The sequence below is a fragment of the Symphalangus syndactylus genome, chromosome 13 (genome assembly GCF_028878055.3).
Source record: "Symphalangus syndactylus isolate Jambi chromosome 13, NHGRI_mSymSyn1-v2.1_pri, whole genome shotgun sequence".
In the NCBI taxonomy this organism is placed as follows: domain Eukaryota; kingdom Metazoa; phylum Chordata; class Mammalia; order Primates; family Hylobatidae; genus Symphalangus; species Symphalangus syndactylus.
The window spans coordinates 105334073-105354326 of NC_072435.2; the positions used below are offsets into that span (position 1 = coordinate 105334073).

The 20254-nt window shown below is 51.2% G+C and overlaps 1 protein-coding gene across 2 annotated transcripts in view; it reads right to left on the reverse strand.

Annotated features, from left to right (window-relative positions):
* The window catches only part of TRPV4 (transient receptor potential cation channel subfamily V member 4), a 50631-nt gene that overhangs the window by 10802 nt on the left and 19575 nt on the right, over positions 1 to 20254 (reverse strand). For both annotated transcript variants that reach the window (XM_055236641.2, XM_063614436.1), the window contains 7 exons: positions 14768 to 14940; positions 9421 to 9573; positions 7052 to 7192; positions 5074 to 5372; positions 2996 to 3175; positions 449 to 607; positions 51 to 143 (listed from right to left, as the gene is read on the reverse strand). In XM_055236641.2, coding sequence (XP_055092616.1) covers positions 51 to 143; positions 449 to 607; positions 2996 to 3175; positions 5074 to 5372; positions 7052 to 7192; positions 9421 to 9573; positions 14768 to 14940 — 1198 coding nt within the window. The remainder of the gene's footprint in view (positions 1 to 50; positions 144 to 448; positions 608 to 2995; positions 3176 to 5073; positions 5373 to 7051; positions 7193 to 9420; positions 9574 to 14767; positions 14941 to 20254) is intronic.

The window sequence follows — 20254 nt, forward strand, 5'->3', positions numbered from 1 at the left end:
AGAGAAGAGGAGGGCAGGCAGGGTCGGGGGCACGGGGCCCAGGCACTCACGTTGGTGAAGAAGAACAGGACCCCAGTGAAGAGCGTAATGACCTCGCCAGCCAGCCGCAGGTAGTCCACTGTGGTGTGGTAAGGGTACGGCGGCTGGGGAGCAGCAAGGGCACACAAGTCGTCACCCAGCCCCTCCAACATCTGGCCCCCAATCCAGATGTTCCCCCAGGCCCGAAACATCTGCATCCCATGGAGCCTCCTCCTTCACTCTCTTCCTCCTGAGTCTTCCTCCTCCCAGCTCAGGGCCACCCCTGGATGTTGGAGGGCGCCTCCCCAACCTGTTCCTAAACCTTCTCCAGTTCCTCCTACAGGGGATCCAGAAGGATGAGGTTGTGCCCCAGTCCTGTGTGGCTCAGCCCAGTGCCTGCCCCAGCCCTGCCTGGTCCCCGGGCACTCACCGTGCCCTCCAGCGGCTGGTAGTAGGCGGTGAGGGTGAAGATGACCATGGCGCACAGGTAGGAGACCACGTTGATGTAGAAGGAGACGGCCCCGAATTTGCGCCACTTGTCCCGCAGCAGTTCATTGATGGGCTCCACAGCCAGCATCTCGTGGCGGTTCTATGAGAGGCAGGGTGGTCGGGGGCTGCCTTCCTGAGGTTGGGGGGGGGGGGTCCAGGCAGGCTGCCTTGGGTGTGCCTTCCCCCACCCTCCACCTGGACAGCACTTTCTCTTTCCATCCGTTCCTCAGCTGCATTCAAGGATTCATGGGGAACTGGACAGATACTGAAAATCAGCCCCAAGCTCCTGCACTCACCATTTGAGATTCTGCCCGATTCTGCCTCAATGTACCTTTCCACCCTACTCTAGCATCACAGAACTCGGAACTGGAAAGTCCCTTAAAAGACATTTATTTTCAGGCCAGGCGCGGTGGCTTACGCCTATAATCCCAGCACTTTGGGAGGCCAAGACAGGCGGATCACCTGAGGTCAGGAGTTCAAGATCAGCCTGGCCAACATGGTGAAACCCCATCTCTACTGAAAACACAACAATTAGCCAGGCGTGGTGGTGCACACCTGTAATCCCAGCTACTCCTGAGGCTGAGGCAGGAGAATCACTTGAACCTGGAAGGCGGAGATTGCAGTGAGCCTAGATCGCACCACTGCACTCCAGCCTGGGTGACAACAGTGAGACTCCGTCTCAAAAAAGAAAAAAGACATTTATTCTCATGGTTCCCAAACTCCAGTCTGTGGATAGTACCAAGCTGCTGGCCGCAAAATCATCTATGTAGCTTGCTGCAAGTATAAATCCTGGCCTCCACTCTCAGAAATTCTGATTCAGAGAGAAAGATTGAGAAATTTTGCCCAAAGATGATAAATGATTGACTCACCACAATTCTCCAATTCTGAACCCAGGGCAGACATCAATAATTGAGCCCTGCACAATTGTATTCATACAGTTCCCTGGGTAGACACTACTAATCAATCAGTTTGCACCTGAGATGCTAAACCTCCTGCCACCACTAATTTAAATCAATATGGTCACTAATTCAAAAAATGAGGGAAATGAGGTCTTGCAAGGAAGCCAAGCTCACAGACCAGTAAGCCACAGGGCAGGGCTAGAAGGGAGACCACCCACACCCAGTCCCCAGCACGTTCTACTCCATTTGTATAGCTTCCTAGTCCTTTATTAACTTGAGTTTCTCTATAATCATGATTTGTGCAATAACGCAGCCACAGAGATGCTCTTGTTTTTTTTTTTTTTTGAGACGGAGTCTCGCTCTGTCGCCCAGGCTGGAGTGCAGTGGCGCGATCTCGGCTCACTGCAAGCTCCGCCTCCTGGGTTCACGCCATTCTCCTGCCTCAGCCTCCCGAGTAGCTGGGATTACAGGCGCCCGCCACCAAGCCTGCCTAATTTTTTGTATTTTTTAGTAGAGACGGGGTTTCACCATGTTAGCCAGGATGGTCTCAATCTCCTGACCTCGTGATCCACCCGCCTCGGCCTCCCAAAGTGCTGGGATTACAGGCGTGAGCCACCCCACCCGGTCACAGAGATGCTCTTGTAGTGTTATTCCTGATAAAGGCAGAAACAAACCCAAGCGACCAGCAATAAGAGAACGGTTCATTTGAATATGGTACATTTACATGCAGTGACAATATTACCAAAGGATATTTAAAAGTACAGAATGATGTTCACAAAATACTGCTAAGTGGGGGAAAGAAGCTTGGTTTTTTTGTTTGTTTGTTTGTTTTGAGACAGGGTCTCACTCTGTCACCCAGACTGGAGTGCAGTGGCATGATCTCGGCTCACTGAAGCCTCGGCCTCGCCAGGCTCAGGTGATCCTCCCACCACAGCCTCCCAAGTAGCTGGGACTACAGACTCGCACCACCATGCCTGGCTAATTTTTATTTTTATTTTTATTTTTGTAGAGATGGGATTTCGCCATATTGCCCAGGCTAGTCTCAAACTCCTGGCTTCAAGCAATCTGCCCACCTTGGCTCCCCAAAATGCTAGAATTACAGGCATAAGCCACCGTGCCTGGCCGAAAAAAAGAGCTTTCAAAAGTTCATATAACAACCATGAATGGTAAAAGCCGACATAATGTTTACTCTGTGCCAGGCCATTCTAAAATTAACCTCTTTGGTCCTCCCAACAGCCACATGGGATATCCATGATCCTTATCCCTAGGTTACAAACGAGGAAGCTGAGACCCAGAGAGGTGGAGCCATTTGTCCTGAGACACACAGCATGTAAGTTACAGAGCCAGGATCCCAACCCAGTCCTACCTGCCCCAAAAGTCCATCTTCCCACAAGTCTTCCTCATTTCCTCACATGGCAGACACTGTTCTGGGCACTTAGTTGGCACCTTCTCTTGCATTCAGCCAACAGACCCACAACGTTGGGTACCAGAGGCTGGGGCTGTCTCCCCCAGCCCAGCCCCAGGGCCCCATCCCTGCTCCCAGCCCTGCCCCTCCTTCCTCGCACCCCATGCCCCCTCCTGGAGCCCACCTCAATCTTGCTGTTGTACACCAGGATCTCCAGCACGGAGGCCTCTTCCCCACACGTGTCCAGGGAGGAGAGGTCATAAAGCGAGGAATACACTGGCCCATAGGCCCAGTCCTTGAACTTGCGGGACAGGTGTCGTGTGTCCTCATCCGTCACCTCCCGCCGGATGATGTGCTGAAAGATCTGCACAGGGGGCCAGGAGGGTCAGGGGGCTCACACTGGAAAGACTCCCAGGGCTGGGCCCAGCTCAGCACATGACGCCTCCCCAGAAAACAGCTGAGCACCGGCTGCTGGAGGACCCTTTCCTCATCTTGTTTAATTCTTGCTCTTATTATCTTGGTTTACAGATAAAGAGTGGAGGCTGGGAAAAATGAAGGGTGTTCCAGAAGCCACTTAACCAGTCAGCTGGAGCCAGATGGAACCTGGATGAGCCTTCAACATCTTAATTGTAATGAATATCTTCTTCATGCCATTAAAATAGCAACGAATCCATCTTAATGATATGTGAATTATAATACTGACGATCATATGCGGTCCTTCCTGTTACCACTCCTCCTTCCCTGGCTTACATACAGGGAAGCAGAGGCACAGAGAGGGGTGGGAATTGCCCAAGGTCAGGCAATGTTAGGATTTGGGGGTTTGTTTTTGTTTTGAGACAGAGTCTCTCTCTGTCACCCAGGCTGGAGTGCAGTGGCACGATCTCAGCTCACTGCAACCTTCTCCTCCCAGGTTCAAGCAATTCTCCTGCCTCAGCCTCCTGAGTAGCTGGGATTACAGGTGCCCGCTACCACACCCAGCTAATATTTTTGTATTTTTAGTAGAGATGGGGTTTCACCATGTTGGCCAGGCTGGTTGTAAACTCCTGACCTCAGGTGATCCGCCCACCTCAGCCTCCCAAAGTGCTGGGATTACAGGCGTGAGCCACTGTGCACAGCCAGGATTTTTTTGAGACAGGGTCTGGCTCTGTTGCCCAGGCTGGAGTGCAATGGCACCATCACAGCTCACTGCAGCCTCGACCTCCTGGGCTTAAGTGCTCCTCCCACCTCAGCCTCCCAAAGTGCTAGGATTACAGGCGTGAGCCACTGAGCCCGGCCGAAGCCAGGATTTAAACAGGAGCCTTTCTACTGCCTCAGGGCCATGGTATAATTGCAATTTTGGTAATTTTTGCTACATTTTTATTTATTTTTTTATTTCTGTTTTTATTTATTTGGGATCTCAAATAATCCAGGCTGGACTTAAATGATCCTCTCACCTCAGCCTCCCAAGTAGCTGGCATTACAGACGTGTAAGTGAGCATTTACTGCCCCTCCTGGGCTCCTTCCTAAGAGCCTTATGTGGATCACCGCATTTGTCACAACACCACACCAGAGGACACTCTTATATCCCCATTTTACAGACAAGGAAACTGGGGCACAGAAAAGGGAAATGAGATGTCTGAGGTCACACACTGGGAAGTGGTAATACCAGGGCTTGGACAGGTGCTCCTGCCTCTAGGGTACTCCAGACTTGGTTCCCAATCACAGCCATGGTGCCCCCCCAGAGGACAATTCAGCAATGTTCTGGAGATATTTTTGGTGGTCACAAGTGTAAGGGGAGGTGCTTCTGGCATCTGGTGGGTAGAGGCCAGGGATGCAGATCAATGTCCGGCAATAGCACAAGACGGTCCCCACCACAAAGAAACTGCCACCCAAAATAATCCTGCTGAAGTTGAGAAACCCTTCTCCAGGCCCCATGCTGTGCGGCCCAGAAAAGGGAAGGAACTGGGGCAGGGCCATTCAACAGGTTTGAGGCGGGGAGCACCGCTGGGCTAGGGCCCTGGGACTCAGTTTCCTATCAGTGGCTCATCCTGGCTGGTGGGGGTGGAGGGGTGAACATCCAGTAGGGTGACATGAGGCGAGAGGCTCAGGGATGAAGCTAAGGAGCTTGGCTGGACACTAGGGAGCCATAGCAGGTTCTTGAGCTGGGACATCTGCACACTGGGGTTGGCATGTTGGGAGGTGCATGCACAGCAGACCCTCGTGTGTGTGTGTGTAGAGGGGTACGAGTGGGTGGATCAGCTGTGCCCCCAGCCGCACACTCACCCCAATCTTGCCCGTCTTGGCAGCCATCATGAGGGGCGAGAGGCCGTCATTGTTGAGCACGGCCTCCAGGTTGTTGTCGGGGAAGAGGCGGGCACACTTGAGCAGCAGCAGGTCGTACATCTTGGTAACGAACTTGGTGTTCTCACGGGTGTTGTCGGCAATGGCCACCAGTGCGTGCAGCACCGTGTTGCCTCGCGAGTCCTGGCGCCGCATGTCCGCCTTCTTGTGGGGGTTCTCCGTCAGGTAGTTGACAATGTGGGGCTGGTTGGTGCAGGCAGCCAGCGACAGGGGCAGCTCCCCTACGGGCCAGGGTGGAGGGTGGGAGGTCAGCAAAGGGGGCCCAGGCTGGGACTCTGCCTACAGACACTCAGGGGACGGACAGCGTGGCACTCTGAGGATGATGACAGAGACAGCACCAGCAGTGGATATGAACTGCACGTTTCTCTGGGTGATGCCAGGGAGACGGGGTGTGGCTAGTTAAGGGCACAGCCATGTGATTTGGAGTCTGTGAGGGGCTGGACATATCCAATGATGGAATTCTTTTTTTTGAGACAAAGTCTCACTCTGTCACCTAGGCTGGAGTGCAGTGGCACAGTCTCGGCTCATTGCAACCTCCACCTCCTGGGTGCAAGCGATTCTTGTGCCTCAGCCGAGTAGCTGGGATTACAGGTGCATGCCACCACATCTGGCTAATTTTTGTATTTTTAGTAGAGACAGGATTTTGCCATGTTGGCCAGGCTGGTCTCAAACTCCTGACCTCAAGTGATCCGCCCACCTCGGCCTCCCAAAGTGCTGGGATTACAAGCATGAGCCACCGCACCCAGCTGATGATGGAATTATTTGTGTGACTTTGTCCCTGAGCTGCACATAATGAATGCCTTTAAGCAGGGGCAAAATTCAAAATATTTCATGAGTCCAATGATGACAACAGCAGTGGTGGGCTGGTGATGGGGCTGTTGGTCCCAGCATAAACCAGATTAAAGGACACAAATAGTACAGAGCTGGGCGCTGACATCACAACCCAAGGGCCTCTCATGATCCCCACTGCATAGCTGGGGAAGGTGAGGCTCAGGGAAGTGAGGTCACATGCCTGGAAAGTGCAGAGTGAGGATTTGGCTTTTTTTGTTGTTTTCTTTTTGCTTTTTAAAGACAGGGTCTTGCTCTGTTTTCCAGGCTGGAGTGCAGTGGTGCAATCACGGCTTACTGCAGCCTCGAACTCCTAGGTTCAAGTGATCCTCCAGCCTCGGCCTCCCAAGCAGCTGGGACTACAAGCACATGCCACCATGCCACCTAATTTTTTTTTTTTTTTTTTTTGAAATGGAGTCTTACTCTGTCACCCAGGCTGGAGTGCAATGAGGAAATCTCGGCTCATTGCAACCTCTGTCCCCTAGGTTCAAGCGATTCTCCTGCCTCAGCTTCCCAAGTAGCTGGGATTACAGGCACCCGCCATCATGCCTGGCTAATTTTTGTTATTTTTGTAGAGATGGAGTTTCACTATGCCTTTGGCCAGGCTGGTCTCGAATTCTTGACCTCAGGTGATCCGCCTGCCTCGTCCTCCCAAAGTGCTAGGATTACAGGCATGAGCCACCGTGCCCAGCCATTTTTTAAATTTTTAAAAGAGACAGGGTCTTGCTATGTTGCCTAGGCTGGTCTCAAACTCCTGCCCTCAAGCGATCCTCCTGCCTTGACTTCCCAAAGTGCTAGGATGACAGGTGTGAGCCACCGTGCCTGACTGGAGTGAGGACCTGAATCCAGGTCCATGGTGCCAAGTTCCCCCATGGCACTTACACCTCAGAGGCAAGGGCCCTGTGACCAAGACCGATGTGCAGCCTGTGCTCCAGAGTGCTGCCTGCGCCCATGGCCAGAGTGGCCCTGGGTGTCTGGGGGATGGTCAGGGCTGCAGACACCAACCAGTATCACGCTATCTCCGGCCATGCTTCTCCAGCATGCAGTCAGCCCCCACCAGGCCCCTCCTTACCAAAGTAGAAGTAGCCCCCCTCATCCTTGGGCTGGAAGAAGCGCCCACGGGCCTGGGCGTGGACGTCAGCTCCCCGGGCCACGAGAAGTTCCACGTAGTGTTTGCAGCGACGCTCAATGGCGATGTGCAGGGCTGTCTGACCTGGGGGCAGGGGACAGTCATCCAGGGTCCTGGCGGGGCAGAGACCTAGCCAGGCTTGCTGGGTGTGGGGGTGGGGTGCAGGATGTAGAAATTGGGGTGGGGGATGCAGGCAGAATCCTGCCCAGCGACACCCAAGGGCAGCAAATAGGTCCTCGGATACTCCCCGGGACCCATCGCAGAAGCAGAATCTCAAGCCCAGAGGATACCTAGTTTGTGGAATCCTGAATGTGAGAACTTTTTAGATTCATAAGATGCTTTAAAAATCCTAGAGGAGGCCAGGCGCAGTGGCTCATGCCTGTAATCCCAACGCTTTGGGAGACTGAGGAGGGAGATCACCTGAGCCCAGGAGTTTGAGGCAAGCCTGGGCAACACAGTGAGACACCATCTCTACAGAAATGTTAAAAATTAGCTGGGCCTGGTGACTTACACCTGTGGTCCCAGCTACTCAGGAGGCTGACGCAGGAGGATTGCTGAAGCCTAGCAGTTCAGTACCAGCCTGGGCAACTGATATGGTTTGGCTCTGTGTCCACACCTAAATCTCACCTTGAATTGTAGTTCCCATAATCCCCATGTATCATGGGAGTGACCCTGTGAAAGGTAATTTAATCATGGGGGCAGTTACCCTCATGCTGTTTTCACGATAGTGAGTCCTCAAGAGATCTGATGATTCTATAAGGGGCGTTTCCCCCTTTTGCTTGGCACTTCTTCTTCCTACCACCATGTGAAGAAGGACATGTTTGCTTCCCCTTCCACAATGATTGTAAGTTTCCTGATGCTTCCCCAACCCTGCGGAACTGTGAGTCAATTAAGCCTCTTTCCTTTATAAATTATCCAGTCTTGGGCAGTTCTTTATAGCAGCATGAGAACAGACTAATACAAAAACATAGTGAGACCCTGTCTCTACAGAAATTTTAAAAATTAGCCTGGCATGGTGGTCCATGCCGGTGGTCCCAGCTACTTGGGAGGGTGAGGTGGGAGAATCGCTTGAGCCCAGGAAGTCAAGGCTGCAGTGAGCCATGATCACACCACCGCATTCCAGCTTGGGTGACAGAGCAAGACCCTGTCTCAAAAAAAAAGAAAAATCCTAGAGGAAACAACAGTACTTTGGCCTCCCAGAATTTTGGACTCAAGATACAATGTTCACGGATTTTGAATCTTAATATCCAGGCATCTGAAGGTCAACTCTGATTTGCAGAATCTCAGAATTCAGAACCGGGGATTGGCCGGGTTCTTGGCCCCCTGCTGCCTTTGCCTCTTAGAGCTTGTGAGCTCAGGACTCATTATCGTAGAGCCTTAGAGTATCTGCCACCACAGCGTCTTAGGGCCGGATCCAGAGTTCGTGATCACTAGACTCGCTGCATCTCAGAATCTTGGAATCTTTTTTTTTTTTTTTTTTTTTTTTTTGAGACAGGGTCTCACTCTGTCACCCAGGCTGGAGTACAGTGGAACAATCATAGCTCACTGCAGCCTTGACCCTCTAAGATCAAGTGATCCTCCCACCCCAGCCTCCCAAGTAGCTGGGACTACAGGTGTGCACCAACAAGCCTGGCTTTTTTGTATCTTTTTTTTTTTTTTTTGAGATGAGTCTTGCTCTCGTTGCCCAGGCCGGAGTCCAATGGCGCAATCTTGGCTCACTGCGACCTCCACCTCCCAGGTTCAAGTGATTCTCCTGCCTCAGCCTCCCAAGTAGCTGAGATTATAGGTGCGCACCACCACGCCTGGCTAATTTTTGTATTTTTAGCAGAGACAGGGTTTCACCATGTTGGCCAGGCTGGTCTTGGACTCCTGACCTCAAGTGATCTGCCCACCTCAGCCTCCCAAAGTGCTGGGATTACAGGTGTGAGCCACCGCACCCAGCCTTTTTTTTTTTTTTTTTTTTTTGTATCTTTTGTCGAGACAGGATTCCACCATGTTGCCCACGCTGGTCTTGAACTCCTGGGCTCAAGCGATCTGCCCCCCTTGGCCTCCCAAAGTGCTGGGATTACAGGTAAGAGCCACCGCACCCAGTGGAATCTTCTATTCTGAAACTCGAAACAAAGTTGGAAGGGGTAGTTACTGTTCCTTCATCCATCCATCCATCCATCCATCCATCCATCCATCCATCCATCCGTCAGGTCCTGGGTACATGCTGGCACTTAGGCCCAGATCAAAGCTCTCAGGGGTCAGACAAGCAAAGGACAGTGTCTCCATCAGCCCCCGTGGCACCCCTGCCCAGCCCGGGGCCCCACCTCGATAGTAGATGTCGCGGAAGGGCGAGTTAATGAACTCCCGCATGTTGCCGGTGCGCTCCGCGATGTCCAGCAGCACAGGGATGGTGTCGTTGCGGCCATTGCTCAGGTTCAGCAAGGCCTTGGGCAGGCAGGTCTTCCCTGTAGATGGCTCTAGCAGGAGAGACATACAAGATGATGCGGCGCTCCAGCCCATGGCCTTGAACTTCTACGCATCGGGGTACAGAGCACTGGGTAGGGGTTCAGACATCCTGGCTGTCAACATCTCCTCTCTGAGCCTGTTTCCTCATCTGTCCAGTGGGGACCCAGGGCCACTCTATCTTTCTGCCTCTAGTGGTGCTGAGAGGGTACAATAAACTCATGGGGTTAGGTGCTTTGAAATGTGAGAGGCTTCAGCCTACAGATTGGTATTTATTTAATTAATCTTATTTGGGAAGATTTTTTATCTATTTTTATTTATTAATATCCTTTTTTTTGAGAGAGAGGGTCTCGCTCTGTCATCCAGGCTGGAGTATAGTGGTGCAATCCTAGCTCATTGCAGCCTCCGATTCCTGGACTCAAGTGATCCTCCCACCTCAGCCTCCCAAGTAGCAGCTAAGACTACAGGTGTGCACCTCCATGCTCAACTAATTTTTTAATTTTTATTTTCATAGAGAAGGGATCTCACTCTGTTACCCAGGCTGGTCTCAAACACCTGGCCTCAAGTGCTTTTCCTACCTCAGCCTTCCAAAGTGCTGGGATTACAGGTGTGAGCCACCACACCCGGTCCTTGAAAAGATTTATGTTAAGTGCTTCATAAACAAATAAATGGTGAGAATGCTGGGTTAAACAAAGCCAATCATAATTCCTTGCTACAGGACTCCTCAGAGCCTTTCATACACTAACAGGGACTGTGAATCTCTAAAAGCAAGACACACTAGGCAGCATTCACCCACCTGTCAGAGCATCGAATCCTTTTCCCATGAAGCATTTACACTGGTGCCCCTAGAAGGGAGTGGAGGGGTGCAGCGCTCCCCAAAGTGTGGGACTGTGTGCCACAGTGGATGTCAACTGACCTTAGGGGATCCAGGAGAGAATCTTGGGGGTTCTAGGGGGTGCAACAATAATAACCCTGAAGGTTTCATCCACTATCGAATCTTTCTCATGAAGTCAACTCTCCGTTTGGTACTAGCGGGTTCTTAACGCCTCCCACTAACGCTTGCTGATGTCTCTTTGCAAGTTTCTTTCTGTTGTAGCTATTTTTATGGTTACCTGAGTTGATTTATATCTCAAAAGAGTAAGTTGAAAACTCCCCTGTGAATCAAGGACAGGGCAAAATCAGCCAGGGGCTCAGGAATGGCCAGAGGGTGGGAGACACAGGTGTGGGTTCAGGTGCCCGTTCTGAAGCCAGGCACCTTGGGTTTGAGGCCTGGCTTTGCTCCCGACAGCTGTATGACCATTTCTCTGTTTAGGGTCCTTTCTGGCTAAATTAAAGCTATGAAGGGAAATTGAAGAGCTAATCAGTATTTGTTGATTAGCCCAGTACCAGGCAGATACGAGTCTTTGATAAATATTACTGTTGCTGTTATCAATCCATGAGATGGGATTTAGGAACCGTCTCCCTAAATGCCAGGAATCAGTGAGGCAGACTCAAGAGACCTGAATTCTAGTCTCAGGCCTTCCAGGAGCAGGGTTGTTTGGGACAAGCCTCGTTCCCAGTTGCTTTCCCGCTGTCCACCTGGCGCCCAGCTCAGAGGCGACACCATCCCTCTCATGGAATAATATGGCCCAGCCACCGTCCCTCTCACATGCCTAAGACACCTCCCTCATTTCCCCATTTCCCCCAGCCTCTCTGGCCTTCCTTCCTCCACTTTCCATATAGCAGCTGGAATGGTCATTTCAGACAGCAACTGACCACGGTGAACTACAGGGTCTTTGCACCTGCTGTCTCTGAACCCCCACCCAAACTGAAACATTCCTCCCTCCTCTTTTCACCTGGTTAACTGCAACTCACTCAGACTCTGCTCAAGTGTCACCTCCTCCAGGAAGCTCTCCTGGATTTTCCCTGACTAGGTCAAATCCTCCAGTACAGCCTTTTGTTGACACCTGTTACAGTTCATAACTGTGTGTTTATTTCTGTGGTTGCTTGGTCAATGCTGGTCCTGTCCAGGAGCCTGTGGGCACCTTGAGGGCAGGGTGATATCTGCTTTGCTCACTATCGTTCAGCCTCTGCCAAGCACAGTGCCTGGTATGTGGTAGGTGCCCAACAACCATTTGCTGAGTTAACACACATTGAATGAAGGGGAGAGCTGGGCACCCCAGGTAATTCCAAACCATAGGTGACCCAAAGTGGAACTAGAGACCCTGGATTCGGGCTTTCAGACACAGGTTATAGACCCAGGGAGGGGACGCCTGGGTCCTGGGAGGAGATGTCAGGAGCAGGATCTTCCCAGAGATGAGGTGGAACATGCAGTTCCAAGAACAAGCCACCAGGTGGCGAAGTGGCTCTGCCCAGGGTGGGCTGCTGTGGCCAGGAGCTCTAAATTGACAATTGCCAAATTGGAGGTTGTGAAACTCTGCGGAGGGGAGGTGGGGGCACGGGAGGGTGTCCCAGACTTCCCTGATAATCGGATGAGCTCATGACCCTTTAGCCATGCAGGAACGGATCCAGGTTTTGTGGGACGTGGACTAGGTCGAGGACCTCAGAAAGGGCCTTAGCCGGGGGCCCTGGCACTTAATTAGTATCATGGACCTCACAGTAAGTCTCCCTCTATGCACATATACTAGCCTCTGCAATTTCAGAGACCCACCTCCTAAGCCTATCTTAGAGTCCCCCACCCTCACTCATGCACAGACACACATGCGTCTGGGGGTTCCTGGACTATGCTAAGAGCCCCCGACTCAGTCCTGAATTCAGGAGAAGCCAGAGGCCTTGACAAGCCAGCCTGGTGCTAAAGGCACAGGTGCCAGCATCCGTCTCCCAGGATTCGCTCTACCCCAAGATTCCCCACCTTTGCCTCATGTACTTGGTGGACCAGGAAAGGCCATTTCATCTGGCCAGGGCTTAAACATGGGTTATCTGTGAATGAGATTATTCATGCCATCACTGAGCTACTCCAGGAGCAGAGAGAAGCCCCGTCCTCCCACAGCTCTAAACTTGTGCCTCCAAATGAGTCCACATTGCCTGGCCGGGAACCACGAATGAATATTTTTCATAAATCCAGCAACTGTCTTTTTGTTTGTTTTTTGAGACAGAGCCTCGCTCTTTCGCCCAGGCTGGAGTGCAGTGGTGCAATCTCGGCTCACTGCAACCTCTACCTCCCAGGTTCAAGTGATTCTCCTGGCTCAGCTTCCTAAGTAGCTGAAATTACAGGTGTGTGCCACTAAGCCTGGCTCTTTTTTTTTTTTTTTTTTTGTATTTTTAGTAGAGACAATGTTTTACCATGTTGGCAAGGCTGGTCTCAAACTCCTGACCTTAGGTGATACACCCACCTTGGCCTCCCAAAGTGCTGGGATTATAGGCATGAGCCACCATGCCAGGCTCCAGCAATTGTTTCCTGATGGACACAATGATACTGCATCGTATTGTTTCGGGTAAGAATGAGGTTGAGGCCAGCCTCAATGGCTCACGCCTATAATCCCAGCACTTTGGGAGGTTGAGGCAGGAGGATCGCTTGAAGCCAGGAGTTTGATACCAGCCTGGGCAACATAGTGAGACCTGTCTCTTAAAAAAAAAGAAAAAAAATTTAGCCAGGCATGGTAGCTTGCACCTGTAGTCCCAACTACTCTGGAGGCTGAAGCAGGAGGATTGCTTGAGGCCAGAAGTTCAAGGCTGCAGGGAGCTGTGATCACACCACAGCATTCCAGCCTGGGTGACAGAATGAGACCCTATCTCTAAAAAAAAAAAAAAAAAAAAAAAAAAACAGGTTGATAAAGGTATATGTGGATGATGTAGCACAGACTTGTTCACCCTGTTTGGGAACTTAATTTACTTAAAGTAACTGAAATCTTAAAAAATGTCCTCTTCTGGCTGGGCACAGTGGCTCATGCCTGTAATCCCAGCACTTCGGGAGGCCAAGGCGGGCGGATCACCTGAGGTCGGGAGTTTGAGACCAACCTGACCAACATGGAGTGACCCCTGTCTCTACTAAAAATACAAAATTAGCCAGGCGTGGTGACACATGCCTGTAATCCCAGCTACTTGGGAGGCTGAGGCAGAAGAATCACTTGAACCCAGGAGGCGGAGGTTGCAGGTTGCAGTGAGCAGAGATCATGCCATTGCACTCCAGCCTGGGCAACAAGAATGAAACTCTGTCTCAAAAAAAAAAAAAAAAAAAAAAAAAAAAAAAAAACATCTGACATCCCTGAAGCCTCCTCAGACTTAGGCTGTAGACCAACCATGGTCCGCCTTCCAAGATGGGCCCTTCTTCATAGCAGGTATTACAATTCTTTTTTTTTTTTTCCTGTCTGTCACCCAGGCTGGAGTGCAGTGGCATGATCACAGCTCACTGCAGCCTCAGCCTCCCAGGCTCATGCAACCCTCCTGCCTTGGCCTCCCAAAGTGCTGGGATTACAGGTGTGAGCCACCGTGCCCAGCCTTGGTGTCACAATTCTTGGCATGGTATCTTGACTTGTGAGATCACAGCCAGTTTAATAATGGCTTACCCAGAACCCAGCACATCGCAGGTGGCCGATTTGGGTGCAGGTGTTCACAGGTAAGGCCTGGGGCTGTGGAGGGTGCAGGTGTCCTGAGGCGGGTGTTTTGAATCTGGACAAGGCTGAAGGGTGAGCTCTCTGGGCTGGGGCTTCAGCCTAGGAAGAGGAGCCCTAAAGCTGGGCTGGGGTGGAGCAGACCCCAAGAAGTAGAATCAGGACTACCAGCCTGGACACCCTGCCCATCCCTCCAGACCTTCCCTCAGGGGAGCAGGAGCTCCAGGACTCCAGCTGCCTGCGCTGGGCTCTTTGTGGGATGAGAGCAAGGAGAGCTCTGCAGAGCCAGGAGTATGCTGTGATTACTCCCCAGTTTACAGATGAGGAAACGGAGGCTCAGAGAGGTCACACATCGCTTAAGTGGTAAAGGTAGACTCTGAACCCAGGTAGGTGGACTCTGCTTACCCACTACACTAACCTTTTCATACATAAGTGCTGAATGAATGAAAGAATGAATAAATGGAGGTAGCTGAGGCCCAGAGAGGTTAAGTAACATGGTGAAGGACACACAGGACCAGACTCCCTGTCCGGTGCACTTTCCAGGCCAATGCAGTCCACTGACCCAAAGAAAGAAGCTGAGGGGAAAGGGGGCCCCCAATGCCAGGCTTCCCCCACACCCCTGGCTGTCCCACTGGCTATGCCCATCTGGGTGGCTCACCTCGAAACTCCTCATCAGTTAGGCGTTTCTTGTGGGTCAGCAAGAAGGGGAGCAGCCCGTCCAGGTCGGCAGTGGAGCCCCGGGACACGATGTCAAAGAGGATGGGCCGGTTGAAGACTTTAAGGATGGGGGGCGGCTGAGGGGCAGGGGCTTTGGGGCTCTGCGGCTGCTTCCTGGAGGAGGTAGGGAGGCAAGTTGATGGGAGGGCTCATCCCCTGTCTGCCCCACTGTCCCTGGCCTTAGCGACCCAGAGACTGTGGCGGGATGCGGGCAGCTGAAGCCCTACAAGGAACAGGGTGAGGTAGGTGGGGCAGATGTAAAAACTAAGGAAAGTTTTATCCAACAAACTATAGCTAGTACCTACTGTGTGTTGAGTGGAGACAAACAGAAAGAAATGCACAGACTGCCCATACATCTATCCACCCATCCATCCACACATCCACTCACCCCACCCATCCATCTATCCATCCATCATCCATCACTCGTCTATCCATCTACCTATCCACCCACTCATCCATCTATCCACCCATCCATCCATCACTTATCCATCCATCCATCCATCCATCCATCTACCCATTCACCCACCTATCCATCCAACCATCACTCATCCACCCACTCCTCCATCTATCCACCCATCCATCCATCATTCATCCGTCCATCCATCCATCTACCCATCCACTCACCCATCCATCCATCCATCCATCCCTCATCCATCCATCCGCCCACTCATCCATCCATCCACCCACCCACCATTCACCCATCCACCTACCCACCCATCCATCCATTCATCACTCATCCATCCATTACTCATCCATCCATCCACCCATCCATCCATCCACCCATCCATCCACTTATCCATCCATCCATCACTCATCCATCCATCTACCCATCCACCCAACCATCCATCCATTCATCCACCCATCTACCTACCCGCCCATTCATCCATCCATCCCTCATCCATACATCCATCCACCCAGCATCCACCCATCCACCTACCCACCCATCATCCATCCACCCACTCATCCACCCATCCATCCATCACTCATCCATCCATCCATCCATCCACCCACCCATCCATCCATCCATCACTCATCCATTCATCTACCCATCGACTCACTCCTCCATCTGTCCACCCATCCATTCATTACTCATCCATCCATCCACCCACTCATCCATCCCATCTGCCCACCCATCCATCCACCCACCCATCCATCCATCCATCCATCACTCGTCTATCCATCCATCTGCCTATCCACACATCCAACCATTCATCCATCCAACTGCCCATCCACTCACCCACCCACTCATATATTAGTCATTTATTGAGTACTTACTAAGGCAGAGAGACTGAAAGGGACAAAAACAAAGATAAAATAAAGAAACAGCACACTAAAAGATGAGGCAGTTCATCCATTCATTCCATAACTAACCCATTAATTTATTCATTCAACAAACATTTGAGACAAATGAGGCCATGCTCATATGTACTTGCCCATGGCCCACCCCACGGTAAACATTCAATAAATGTTAGTTGATATTACCATTATTAATGAGTGCCTACTGTGTGTCTGGAGCTTGTATGTGCATGGGAGAGATGTGGGGCTACAGAGGCAGATGGAGGAAGGGTGTGGCACAGAGAGGGCTGGGAAGAGAAGAGATAGAGAGAGAAAGGAAGGAAACAGACACTAAGAGCTGGAGGGCTTGGAGACACTCATTCAGTCATTCAACAAACATTATTTCGGCACCTATTATATGCTAGGTTCTGAGAGAGAAAGAGCTAGCCCAGGGCCACTACGAGGCAGGAATGCTCTCTCTGTCACATTCTTACCTGGCCCAGTGCCTGGCACATCTTGGGATGCAGTAAGACTCTGTTCAATAAATAAGAGACTAAAGAGAAGGAGGAAGATGGAGGCACAGGGTCTGGGAGGGAGAAGAGGGGAGAGTAGGGGAACAGAGAAAACCCTAACAAGAGGCAGCAGGGCCAGAGGGGAAGGAGGAATGCAGTTGGGGAAACTGAGGCCAGGGAAGGTTGTGGAAGCAGGTGGGACAGGGTTGCAAGGGTGAACAAAGCTGGCATCTGGCTATACCCAGCCTGTCTTGCCATGAGAAGGGGACAGCTACTCTCCTCCCTTCCTCTTCGCCGGGGGTTGAGATTTTCCATCTCAGGGCAGGTACCGGCAAAGGGGGTCGTTAGCATCCACAGTAGGGTAAGAGGTGCTCTCCTGTTGACAGGGGCACAGGCACAGATACAGCCTCTAATGAGGGCACTTAGGCAGCCCCCACTTTACCTCTTCCTGAACTTTGACCTTTGAGCCAAAAAATAAAAAGCAATACTGCCCCCACCAGATCTCACTGAGGCAGCCTTCATGGCTCAGCCGTGCCCCACTTACTCCACCAGCCTGGACTTCCTGGGGTAGGGGTGGGGAGGAGGGCTTGCAGGAGGGGTCTGAGGGAGGGGAAGGGGAGATACAGAGCCCACCAGCTTTCAACAGGACCTGGGAGGGCTTGGGGACAGAAGTATGGGAATATTGGGCACTCTGCTGCTCTGGCCCTTAGTTTCCACCTCTGAGCAAAGGTTGTACAGATTTTTCAGCACACAGACAACTGTGAGGCCCTGTTCCTTGGAGACATCTGCAGAGCCCTCTCCAGCCTTAGGCCCTTGCACTCACATTTCTCTCCACCTAGAACACCGTTCCCTCCCTCTCTGTGACTGCCCCTTCCCGACCTTTAGCTTTGGGCTTAAATGTCGACTCCTCCAAGAAGCCCTCCTGGATTACCTTTCTTGTATCCACCCACTCTAACTTCAGCACCTCCCCCAACTCACATGGCACATCCATGTGCTCAGCTACTTGCTTCTTGCCTGTCTCACCCTCTAAACAGAAAGTGCCGCCTGAGTACAGGTGGATCTGGTCTGGCTCAGCCTGAACCCTCAGGGCCAACCCCACTGACTGGCAGATAGTGTGCACTCAAGAAACATCCATTGGCCGGGTGCGGTGGCTCATGCCTGTAATCCCAGCACTTTGGGAGGCCGAGGTGGGCAGGTCACTTGAGGTCAGTAGTTCAAGACTAGCCTGGCCAACATGGTAAAACCCTGTCTCTACTAAAAATACAAAAATTAGCCAGTTGTGGTGGTGCACACCTGTAGTTCCAGCTACCCCGGAGGCTGAGGCTGGAGAATCGCTTGAATCTGGGAGGTGGAGGTTGCAGTGAGCCAAGATAGCGCCACTACACTCCAGCCTGAGTGACAGAGCAAGACCCTGTCTCAAAAAAAAAAAAAAGAAAAGAAAAGAAAATGAAACATCTGAATGAATCAATGACTCTGTGAATAAATAAAGGGGGCAGCTCTTGACCAAGCAAGGGCTGCGAAGGTGAATCGGCTCCATCCAAGAGATAAATGAATCCGTGGCCAGCAAGGGGGACAGAGGAGGACCAGGCAAGTCCAGGCCATCTTCAGACCTCAGGACCATCCTCCAGGACACACACAGAGGCCACCAAGAGGAGATTTCATGAAGCAGTTGAGGAAAGGGTCAATTCAGGGCACATTAGGGACAGCAGGGCCGGGACCTAGAAAGGATACAGTTCAGCAGGGCCTGCTGAGGCTCAGGAGGAGCTGGCTAGGAGACTGCAAGTCCTGCTTCCTCCCCCAAACTGCCAAAAGCTTGTGGAAGTCCCTGGGCTTCCTAAAGGACCAGGAGGGAGGGCTCAACCTCACAAAGCAGGGAGTCTGCAAGTGACAGACAATAGGGTCATGCTGGAAACGGAGCCCAGGATGCCTGAGTTTGCAGAGGGCCACACAAAACACATGCAGATGCCAGCATAACACACTGGGGGAGGATGGGGACCAGACAAGGTGGTCAAGGGGGCTGGAGGCTCCCTGTCCCCAGCTAGGCCTGGCATGGAATGTGTCATAGGGGCCACATGCTGTCACCCCATCCAGGGCTTCTCTCCACTCTGTCTTTTCTTTCAGCAAGGCTGTCATTATGGGAAAGAAAGGTTGAATGCCTTGGGGTTTCTAGCTCTTTCTAAGCCTCAGGAAAGCCACTGGATGGCCAGGAATGGAGGTGATGATTGAAGAAGACCCAGGAGGGGCAGCTGGATGTGTACCGGAAGAGAAGGTAGGGAGACGGATGGATGAATAGATGCAAAAATGGAAGAAAAGATGAGCAAATGAATAAATGAGTCAGTGACTAAGCAAACAAAGGAGTGAATGGACAAATGGATGGACAGAGATCTGGGTGAATGAATTGGTGGTTAGAAGAGAGAAGGAGAGGAAGGAAAGAAGGACGGCAGGCAGGTGAGCAATCAAGCATGAGAAATGGAATGAATGAATGAATGAATGATGAATAGTTTGATAGCTGAATGGCTAGATGAATAGAAACAGTGGGTAGGTGAGAGGATGAAATGACATTCAGATGAGAAAATGGTAGATGAATGGAAGGTTGGTTATATGGGTGTATGGCTGGACAGATGGCTGACAGATGGGTAGATGGGTAGATAGATATTTTAATGAGTGGACAATGGATGGATAGATTAGATAGGTGGACAAAAAAGTGGAAAGATGGGCATCTGGGTAAATGAATGAGTAGATGATAGATGGATAAATGGATGGATGGATGGATGGATGGATGGATGAACAGATGTATAAATAAGAAGATAATAAACAAATGGGAGGCTGGATGTGTAGGTGAAGAGATGGACAGACAAGTCGATGAATGGGGGACAGATGAGTACGTGGATATGTAGGTGAATAAAAAAAGATGAGGCAGAGCGCGGTGGCTCATGCCTATAATCCCAACACTTTGGGAGGCCAAGGCAGGTGGATCACGAGGTCAGGAGTTCAAGACCAGCCTGGCCAAGATGGTGAAAATCTGTCTCTACTAAAAATACAAAAAAAATTAGCTGGGTGTGGTGGTGGGTGCCCGTAATCCTGGCTACTCAGGAGGCTGAGACAGGAGAATTGTTTGAACCCAGGAGGTGGAGGTTTCAGTGAGCCGAGATCATGCCATTGCACTCCAGCCTGGGCAACAGAGCAAGACTCCATCTCAAAAAGAAAAGAAAAGCAGATGAATGAATGGAGAGTTAGATGAGTAAATAGTTGTATAAATGAGTAGGTGGATGGGTGAATGGGTAAATGGGTGAATGGATGAATGAATGGATGAACAGACAAATGTCCTATAGAAGGGTAGACAGAGGGGTAAATGGGTAGAGTAATGGATGATGGATTAATAGACAGATGGATGATGAATAGATGGATGGATGATGGATAGATGGGTAGATGGATGTATGGATGGATGGATGGATGGATGGATGGATGGATGATGGGTGGATAGATGGATGATATATGGATGGATGGATAGATTAATGGATAGATGGACAGATGGAATGATTAATAGATGAATAGATGGACAGATGGAAGGATGATGGATGAATGGATAGATGGATGATGGGTAGATGGATAGATGGATGGATAGTAGATAGATGGACAGA